Here is a 10,364-nt window from a genome sequence, read left to right as displayed (position 1 = left end):
CTGCTTCTGTGGTGGGTATGCAAGTGAAGAGAGAGACTACATCAAAGGACACCATGGTTTCATCTGGGTCCAGGGTAAGTTTCTGGACCTTGTCGGTGAAGTCGGTGGAGTTCTTGATGTGATATGGGGTGTTCCCCACAAGAGGTGCTAGAATGGTAGCAAGGTGTTTCAGAATGTTGTAAGTGGCTGAGTTTATGCTACTGACAATGGGTCTGAGTGGGTCCCCTACTTTGTGGATCTTAGGAAGTCTGTAAATGCAGGGTATGGCATCCCCTGGGTAAAGGCGGTGATATGTAAGGCGGTCAATGATTTTGTCCTTTTCAAGGTCTTGAAGGCAAGCTATGAATTTATTTTTGTAGCTGCTAGTGGGGTCTCACTTTAAGGCTTTGTAGGTATTGTTGTCACTGAGGAGAGTAGTGATTTTTGTGTGGTAATCCCTTGTGTTTAGGACCACGGTGCATCTTCCCTTATCAGCTGGTAATATAGTGATGTTGTGGTCTTTGCTCAGGGAAGCGACAGCCTTCTTTTCTTGTATTGTGAGGTTAGACGGAGGGACTTTGGCACTGGAGAGGGTGGCTGAGACTTTCATCCTGATTTGCTCTGCTTCTGTCTGTGATAATTTATTAATCTGTATGGCGGTTTCTGTGGCTGTGATGAGGTCTGCTATGGGCAACTGTTGCGGAGAAATGACAAAGGACTCAATTTACACATGTAAAGGAAGCACTGAAAACATGCGGTTATCCTAATTGGGCGTTTATAAAGTCAGTGTGACCAAGTGGTCGGCGGGGTTATAAAAGAAATAGTAATAAAATGACAACGCCACCTAGAGGAATTTCACCCCCAGGAAATATATATTTAAGAAAAATAAATAAAAGGAATAAAAAGAGGACGCACAGATTCAAGGATGCACATAGAAGCAGGTTGGCTCAAATATTAACTGTTTGATTTATAGCAAAAGAAATAAAGAGTAAAATATTAAGAAAACACAATGTAGCGTCGTTGTTGACAGTGTCCTAAAAGTACAATAAAACAATCATGGAACTTGGACTTACCAGCAGCTGTGGACCCAAAAGAAAATCACAAAAAAGAAAATCACTACAGCCCACCCAGTGCTGTACAAAAGAAAGTGTGAAAACGACCCACCACCTGAGGTCCCAGGGCCACTGGCACATCATCCATTCACTGAAATAAAACACAAAGCAATACGTTAAAAGAATAAAAGGACACTGAGCATCAGGCTCGCTACATGTCATAAAAACTAAAACCAACTTTAATAACTTTAATAAAAGAAGTCACACACGCGCACACACACACACACCACACTGGAAGGCTTACGCCCCACGAGTCAACTACAACTCGTGCTGGTAGTAATTGTCCAGGCCTCAACCACAAGCCGGTCTGGCTAACCACAGGCTGAGACCGGCAAATGAGGCAGTTTAAGGTTCCCAGCACGACACTCGGGCAGAGGATTGCTCCAGCCCGATCACAGAGGCGAGGGTACAAGCAACAATCCAGAATAAATTAAAATAAAACCAGGCGAACCAGAAAAAGGTAAGCCTACTTAAAAACAGTTTCACGACAAGATAAGACAAGACAAGACAGCAGGCTCCACCGAGGAGGAGCCCTCACAACAGCGGCTGGGAAGGCGTTTCACTCTTCCGATTAAGCTTGGGCGATTTGCCACGGAGAGGTGAATGTAGCAATCAAACCCCCAGGACCGCAGGCGCTATACTCTCACTGGTGGAGATAACTCGAGCACCTCTCTCCGCAACGCCGGAATAAAACAGAAACTGCCGCGCTGTAGCTGTCATATGATCTACTCGCTGGACAGAGAAGACAGGTGGTTTGAAAGAGGAGTGAAAGAAGCCATTTATGTCCACTGTGAGCGACCATCTTTGAACAGAGGCGGTGGCTTACGACACCAACTGTCTGCCATCTATAATCCAGTTTTGAGATCCCTTCCCAGACGCCTTAACACCCACTCACACCCTGAGCCATCTGACCTTAGGAAATCACATGATAGGGTGGGGCTAGGTTTCACAATGAGCTCACCCGAAACCCTGGCTGATTGTGACCCACACCCGTTTTCACACCTTGGCTCATGTGATTAGGTAGAGGATCATCAGGGGGTCCTTTGTCCCTCTTTGGGGGGATACTCCCACTGGGTTTAAATCTGGGACTCTCCACCATTTGTCTATTAGAACTGAAGAAGCTTCTTGGATGAGAGGTGAAACGTCTTCAAGCAACTTAAAGAAGTCTAGACGCTTTTCTTTCCAAGCTCCTTAGACATTTGATTAGATTATTTTGCATATGGGAATAGCAGTAAATGTAGTAGTAAATAAAGTTAATTTTTTATTTACTGAAAATCAGTATTTCATCATTTTCAAAATTCACTGTAGTGTGCATTTCCTTGGCAATGCAAGGAAGATTTTGTAAAGATCTGTTTCCACCTAAGCGCCACCTAAGTGATAGCCTCATATTTTCTTATGAACTGTAAATCATAGGTTTTATATAAGCAGTGACTGACATGTATTTCCAAAGAAATGCAGGTAGATTAAGATTAGTCTTTTGATTTTCAAAACAGTTTTTAAACATTAACCTTATTTATAAAATGTGTAATATTGCTAAGAGCTTGGATTTTTCACAATATCTGCTGATGTAGCACAATTATTATGAAATTTCTATTATGCCCGTCCCACATTGCTGTCCATGCCCTGGTGGGTGGTGTGGATAATCAAAAAGTGACGTAAGGGGTTGACATAGGCTTCTATATAAAATCAAGGAGCCATGAATACAAATATTGAAAAAATGAGGCAGTTATGGGGAGCTTTCTTGTCAGATATTTGCTTATGTGTTTCTGTCTGATAATGATTTTGTTGTCTTCCTTTTTGGAGTCTTCCTTTCCACCTTCATCCTGTAAATTGCAAAAGAAATTTAATCTCAATGGCATGCACAGGCCTGGAGATGTAATTCTGGGAGGGTTATTTGAAGTCCATTACAGTTCTGTATTCCCTGAGCGGACGTTCACCTCAGAGCCAGACCAGCCTAGCTGCCAAGGGTAAGTCTCATCCGTGTAGCTGACAAATATTCTCACATAATTATTATTATTATTTTATAATATTAATATTAATAATATTGATAATAATACTAATAATACTAATACTAATATTTAGTTGCTCTTTTTCATTATTTGTGTTTTTTAGCATTGACACCCCTGGATTCAGACATGCCATGACCATGGCCTTTGCTATTGATGAGATTAACAAGAATTCAAAGCTACTTCCTAATGTGACTCTGGGATACAGTCTTTATGACAACTGTGCTACACTTGATATTGGGTTTAGTGCAGCATTGTCATTAGCCAGTGGTCAAGAGGAGCAATTTAGGCTTCTGGAGAACTGTTCAGGGACCCCTTCAGTTGTGGGGATTGTGGGTGATCCTTTCTCCACATTTTCTATTGCTGCCTCAAGTGTTCTTGGTTTATTCAAGCTTCCTATTGTGAGTTTCCCAATTCTACTTATTTGTATGTTTCTGACATACTGTATTTTGATTGATCTAAATTGTTAAATAAAATGATCTGAAAGTCCCTTGCAACTTGCACAATTGGATTTCATAATATATGTTTCTTGACAGGTGAGTTATTTTGCCACTTGCTCCTGTCTGAGTGATCGACAAAAGTTTCCATCCTTCTTTAGAACAATCCCAAGTGATGCTTTTCAGGTAGAAAGTTGCACAATAAGAATTAGGTGTTTATCTGATGTTAATTATTGACAGAAAACTTAGAAATAAGTCATACCAGTCAAAGAAATACTTTATTGGAATATTTTGTATATTTGCTTTGAACATTAAAATACATTGTATTTAGGTAAAAAGTGTTATCATGAGAAGTTAACTTTTTGATACTGGACATGAACAAGCAAATTTTCACAAAAAAAATATTTATACATGTACACTAAAAACTTCCATCTCTTTTCATGTAGGTCCGTGCTATGATTCAGATTCTAAAACACTTTGGCTGGACATGGGTAGGTCTGCTAGTCAGTGATGATGATTATGGACTTCATGTTTCCAGAACCTTCAAGTCAGACTTTCTTCAGTTAAGTGGAGGTTGTTTGGCCTACTCAGGGATTTTGCCTTGGGAAGATCATCCAAATGAATACAAGAAAATTGTGGATCTGATGGCCAGATCCACAGCTCGTGTTGTCATTGTGTTTGCACTTAAAATACACCTGATTCATCTCATGACAGAGGTTAGGGAAAATGTGACAAAACACGCTGCAGGTAATGTATTACAGGAGAGTAAAAACATAACTGCAATGCAATCCACAGGTGGTGAAACAAAATGTGACAGGCTTGCAGTGGATTGCCAGTGAAGCTTGGACATTAGTTGGTGGACTCCATACCCCTGAATTTATGCCATTCCTTGGTGGAACACTAGGCATTGCCATCCGACGAGGAGAAATACCAGGCTTTAGAGACTACTTGTTAAAAATTAATCCTGAAGAACAGAACAGTGCAAACAACATGGTGAGTGGGTAACTTAATAAACTTCAAGTCAAATTTTCTGTTGGTTATTTTTGTTAACATGTGTTTGTTTCTCTGGTTGTTGTGCATTTTAGGTGAAGCAGTTTTGGGAAGATACATTTCACTGTAGATTTTCAGCAAACTGGTTGGAAGCTGGTGGGACAGTTTGCACTGGAGAAGAAGAGCTTAGGAATGCTGAGACTGAACTTTTGGATGTGACTGAACTCAGGCCCGAGTATAATATTTATAAAGCTGTGTATGCTCTTGCACATGCCCTTGATGACATGCTGCACTGTGCTCCAGGGAGAGGACCTTTTATTGGGCACAGCTGTGCCACTTTGCAAAAATTAGAGCCATGGCAGGTTTGATGTCATTTTATACTGCAGTCATTTATATTATGCAAAAACACAAACAAACAAAAACTATTTTGTGAGATAACATTATTATGGAAGAAAGATAATTGTGTAGCAACTAATAATATAGTTTCATATCTCGCTGCTTTAACGAGACAATAGCAAGACGTTTCATTATTAATTAATGTATGATTGTACATTGATGAAGTAAGTAATAGACTTAATTCCAGGTTGTTACAATAATTGGTGCATAAAAGAAGAAAAAAAATTATAAGCCTTTATCTATCACTTTTATAGCTGATGTATTACTTGGAAAAAGTCAACTTCACAACTCCATTTGGTGATCAAGTATTTTTTGATGAGAATGGTGATGCCTTACCTATCTATGATATCATGAACTGGCTGTGGCTCCCTGATGGAAGCACTAAAGTTCAGAATGTGGGTGAGGTTAAGAGGTCAGTTTTCAAAGGTGAAGAACTCACACTTGATGAAAACAAAATCTTCTGGAACTTTAAATCAAACGAGGTAATTTCTCCTATTTATAGCATTTGCTTTAATATAAAAGCAGTAATAAAGTACACAATATATGTATAACTGGTGTTGAATAACTTTTTAAAAAAAATTATTTTTCCCTTTAAGCCACCTACATCAGTTTGCAGTAAAAGCTGCCCTCCAGGAACACATATAGCAAGGGAGCGGGGAAAGCCTGTGTGTTGCTTTGACTGCATCCCTTGCTCTGAGGGAAAGATCAGCAATAACACTGGTTTGTATCATTTGACATTATAATGCATAAGATGTGCAATGTTACTTTATGTTTAGCAGTGTATAGTTCTATGGTGGCCTTTATTGACACCAAGCCAAAATGATTGCGAGAATGGTTTCCAGTTACACATCAATGAAAATATTACTAGATAAAAATACTGACTATCCATTTTATTGTACAAGACACTCATAATAGGACAAAACAGTGTGAAACGAAATGAAGAAAACAATGTCAATTCTTCCCATTTTTTTTTAGACTCCTTAGAGTGCACCAGTTGTCCAGAGGACTTCTGGTCAAGCCCCCAGCGAGATCACTGTGTTCTTAAGAGAACAGAGTTCCTCTCCTACCATGAGCCCCTGGGAATATGCTTGACAACCACCTCACTGCTGGGCACATTTATCTGTACTGTTGTTTTAGGAATTTTCACATATCATCGCAGCACACCTATGGTGCGTGCAAACAATTCAGAATTGAGCTTTCTGCTTTTAGTGTCACTTAAGCTGTGTTTCCTGTGTTCACTGTTATTCATCGGAAGACCCAGACTTTGGACATGCCAACTGAGACATGCAGCATTTGGGATCAGCTTTGTGCTGTGTGTCTCATGTATCCTGGTGAAAACTATGGTTGTTGTGGCTGTGTTCAAAGCCTCCAAGCCAGGAGGGGGAACCAATCTTAAGTGGTTTGGTGCTATACAGCAGAGAGGGACAGTTCTGGTTCTTACTTCCATTCAAGCTGCAATCTGCACTGCCTGGCTTGTCTCTTCCTCTCCAACTCCACATAAAAACACCCAATACCACAATGACAAAGTGGTGTATGAGTGTGCAGTTGGGTCTACAATTGGCTTTGGAGTATTACTGGGTTACATTGGTGTGCTGGCTATCCTTAGCTTTCTGCTAGCATTTCTAGCTAGGAATCTTCCAGACAACTTCAACGAGGCCAAATTCATCACATTCAGCATGTTGATCTTCTGTGCAGTGTGGGTGGCCTTTGTTCCTGCTTATGTAAATTCTCCTGGCAAATATGCAGATGCAGTAGAAGTATTTGCCATCTTGGCCTCAAGTTTTGGGCTATTGGTGGCACTGTTTGGACCCAAATGTTACATAATTCTGCTGAAACCAGAGAGGAACACAAAAAATGCAATTATGGGCCGAGAAACCACCAAGCCATAAAATATATATACAAATGGCCATGTTCCAATCACTTCCATGGCCACAGGTCATGGCCATTTGTGAAAGAATGTGTCTCTCTCAAGGTGTCACCGGTAGCGTGACTGGTTGCACAGGTTGCCACTTGTGCAACCAGTCCAGTCATTAAATTTTCTAGCTACTAGATATTCCACAGTCAGCTGTTAGTGGTATTATAACAAAGTGGACGTGACTGGAAATGATAACAAGTCAACTACAAAGTGGTAGGCCACATAAAATCAGAGAAGTTGAAGAGGTTGCCAGCTTTCTATAGAGTCAATGTCTATGTGTAAATGATGAGTTTCTCAATAGTTTCTCAATTTTTGTGCCTAACCCTAGCCATGTAGTTCCCATGTTTAAATATAACCAAATTATAGTGAAAATGACCTTGTGTAAAGACTGAAAAAGAAAAACAACTTATGGGGTCCAAGATGAGAAAGACATTGTGTTGATCCCTTTCATGAATGCTTTTAGAGTTGTTTCAGACAGTAGAAACAAACAACATTTATGATTCTTAAACTATAGAATTTGTAATTTAAATAAACAGTTTTCTTGTTTTCTTCATGAGTTTTTATTACTGGTGTTTTTCTTTGGTAGTCCTGAGAGGTTAAACACACTGCAACTTAAGAAAACGTCAGCAAATAGAAAAGTGCTGCAAAAGAACACAAAGCATAATTAAAGTAGAATAAAACACAACTGAAATAGAAAACAAAACACAATGCAACTTTTTTTTTCTCAGAGATATTTTTATTAGATTGAAGCAACAAAGAAAAAGAGATAAATACAGAATTATTATACGACAAGCACGTAGTTTTCACAATGATTGTTTGAGTCCCTACCCATACCACACAGTAGCCCTATCCCTCAACACAGGTTAAAAAAACAAGTCCAAAAGAAAACAACAACAACAAAAAACAAACACCACCACAAATACAAAAGGGCAAAACAGAACAAAATAAAACAAACACACCAATACATTTTTAAAAAAGAAAAGAAGAAACTACCACTGGTATTTCTAATTGCATAACGGATCTTTTCAAGGCTCAGATAGTACATAAGGTCCCTCAGCCATTGAGCATGGGTGGGTGATAGGTTTGTAGCTTAAACCTATTCGCTGGAACGTTCAAAACAATTCAACTACAGAGCAAAAGCATTGAACACCAAGTAGGCAAAGTTCTTTGTGTTACTCATATATGAGGGAGAGAACCACGACAAGCGCCGTTCCATCGCTTGACCCCAGTCGCTCTCGCCCGCTCCCCCGTAACACTGCTCTTTTATTAAGGTTACATGAATATACATAGGTTCATTAACATATGACGTCTACATACAAACAAAGAGTACCTTGCCTGTGCATTGTGTAAGCATATGTGTGTGGGTGTGTGTGTGTGTGGGGTCAGAGTGTGACCCCATAAATGACTTCCCTAAACCTGCTGGTCTGGAAGTCCAGCAGTTCATCTAAACAAAAGGCACTTAGACTAAAACAGATATAGATACATTTCTCCTACCATAAAACAATAAGAGAAGGTACGACCTCTCCCATGCTCCCAGGATGTGGGTGTGAATGCCAGAGCACTCTGGAATGCACCCAAAGTCTTTGCAGACTATTAAGGATCAAACCTCTACCAACATGACGTTGATTATACAACTCTAAGCATATATGAGTAGATATTTCTAAGCGTAAATGACAATCAACAATACAAATCTAACAGTGGGCAAAGGAGCACCCCTCCATCTTAGTAGGATCGCACGTCTAGCCACAAGGGAGGCGAAAGAGAATGTGCAACGCTGTGACCAAGATATAATGTAGCATATATTTGCGGCCAAATAGTAATATCGCAAGTTAGGTGGTACCAGGCCTCCACGACTCCTGGATTTTTGGAGTTCAATTGTTCAATTGGGGGCGTTTATCTCTCCATATATAAGATGAAATAATTGAATCCAAGAAATCAAAGAAGGATTTGGGGATAAATACTGGTAACAACTGAAAGAGATAGAGAGGTAGAGAGAGGGGACAACTGTGCCAGGTGCTGTTTTGTATTATTTAATAGAGGAAGGAGGTTCGCTTTGAAGAGACAGTTATGCTTCCTTGTAACTGTTACACCTAGATATGTAAATTGATTTCCTGCTATCTTAAAGGGGAGGGTAGTATAGCCATACACTGGTGCTCCTCGAGCCACAAGAAACAACTCACTTTTATATAGGTTGAGCTTATATCCTGAAAACTGACCAAAATGGCTGTATGGATAGCATTGCGGGTATAGATATTTTGGGGTTTGAAATAACATCTGTACTCCTCTTTCTGGGATGATCAGGAAGAGGAGTACAGAAGTCTGGTGAGGAACTTCGTCAGATGGAGTCACACAAACCACCTGCAACTCAACACCTCAAAGACCAAGGAACTGGTTGTGGACTTCGGGAGGTCCAGAGCAGCTCCACTGCCGGTTCAGATAGAGGGAGAGGAGGTGGAGGTGGTCAACACATACAAGTACCTCGGGCTGTGGGTGGACAACAAGCTGGACTGGTCATGCAACACGCAGCACCTGTATAAAAAAGGCCAAAGCCGACTGTACTTCCTCAGGAGGCTGAGGTCTTTTAACATCTGCAGGAAGCTCCTGAGGATGTTTTACCAGTCGGCGGTTGCTGGAGTACTTTTCTATGCTGTGGTGTGCTGGGGGAGCAGCACAGCAAAGAAGGACTCATCCAGGCTGGAAAAACTGATCAGGAAGGCTGGCTCTGTGGTTGGCATGAAGCTGGACACTCTGGTGACAGTGGCAGAGAAAAGGACACTAAAGAAATTGCTGGACATTATGGACAATGCTGGGCATCCTCTGCATACGCCATCAAACTGTTTAACTCCTCTCTGGAGGGGAGAGGGAGGGGAAACAGGAGGACAAAGGAGGGGGGACAACTAAGCTGTAGTGCCTCTTCACTGTGCAATACTTTTTGTTAATATCCAACAGTGCAATAGACTCACAATACTTAAAATGTGCAATTCCCTTGTATTCTTATTCCTATTTATTCTGTTTATCCCTTTTGTATACTCTGTATTTATATATGTATCTGTATTTATATATGTGTATATAAGGTATATTTCTTCTCACATTCTTTAACTTCTGTCGGTGCTGTGCTATTGGAAACCGAATTTCCTGGAGGAACCCACCCGAGAGATTAGTAAAGTTTTATCTAATATAATCTAAAGATTAAAAGGTCATCTACATACAGGGACACTTTGTGTTCAACTCCTTTCCTCCAGATCCCATTGATCTCCCCACAGCTGTGGAGTGCGATGGTAAGTGGCTCTATAGCCAGATTGAAAAGAAGAGGTCTTAAAGGGCATCCCTGACGGTTTCCTCATTGGAGGTTAATGCAAGTGCTTTTGGGGGGACAGTAACATGACAGAACAACTCCAGAAGTGACAGAATTCAAAACATTTGAAGGATTATGCTGAGACATGCTTTAAAAAAGTAGATAATTCTTTGGTTTGAGGGGAAGAAAGAGTCACTGCAACATTCAATTTAATTTCATGATTCACACAATACC

The 10,364-nt window shown here is 40.4% G+C and overlaps 1 protein-coding gene across 1 annotated transcript; it reads left to right on the top strand.

The window, feature by feature from the left end:
• Window positions 1-2,915: 2,915 nt before the first annotated feature.
• On the top strand, window positions 2,916-6,932 carry LOC116333198 (extracellular calcium-sensing receptor-like). The gene is made up of 9 exons (XM_031756377.2): window positions 2,916-3,058; window positions 3,204-3,498; window positions 3,634-3,720; window positions 3,981-4,250; window positions 4,330-4,527; window positions 4,620-4,886; window positions 5,175-5,402; window positions 5,517-5,640; window positions 5,896-6,932. The coding sequence occupies exons 1-9, from the start codon at window positions 2,949-2,951 to the stop codon at window positions 6,807-6,809; spliced, it is 2,493 nt and encodes an 830-aa protein (XP_031612237.2). The 5' UTR covers window positions 2,916-2,948; the 3' UTR covers window positions 6,810-6,932.
• The last annotated feature ends 3,432 nt before the right edge of the window (window positions 6,933-10,364 follow it).

Source organism: Oreochromis aureus, linkage group 14 (assembly GCF_013358895.1).
Source record: "Oreochromis aureus strain Israel breed Guangdong linkage group 14, ZZ_aureus, whole genome shotgun sequence".
Taxonomy (NCBI): domain Eukaryota; kingdom Metazoa; phylum Chordata; class Actinopteri; order Cichliformes; family Cichlidae; genus Oreochromis; species Oreochromis aureus.
The sequence above is the reverse complement of the archived record's forward strand: the minus strand, read 5'-3'. Positions and strand labels throughout refer to the sequence as shown.

What these genes read in the sequence shown, in the direction of transcription:
- LOC116333198 (XM_031756377.2), top strand. Translation starts at nt 2,949, where the DNA reads ATGCACAGGCCTGGAGATGTAATTCTGGGAGGGTTATTTGAAGTCCAT. An exon ending in AAAAATTAGAGCCATGGCAG is followed by an intron (nt 4,887 to 5,174) that starts GTTTGATGTCAT and finishes TCACTTTTATAG; the next exon opens with CTGATGTATTACTTGGAAAA. An exon ending in AAAGATCAGCAATAACACTG is followed by an intron (nt 5,641 to 5,895) that starts GTTTGTATCATT and finishes ATTTTTTTTTAG; the next exon opens with ACTCCTTAGAGTGCACCAGT.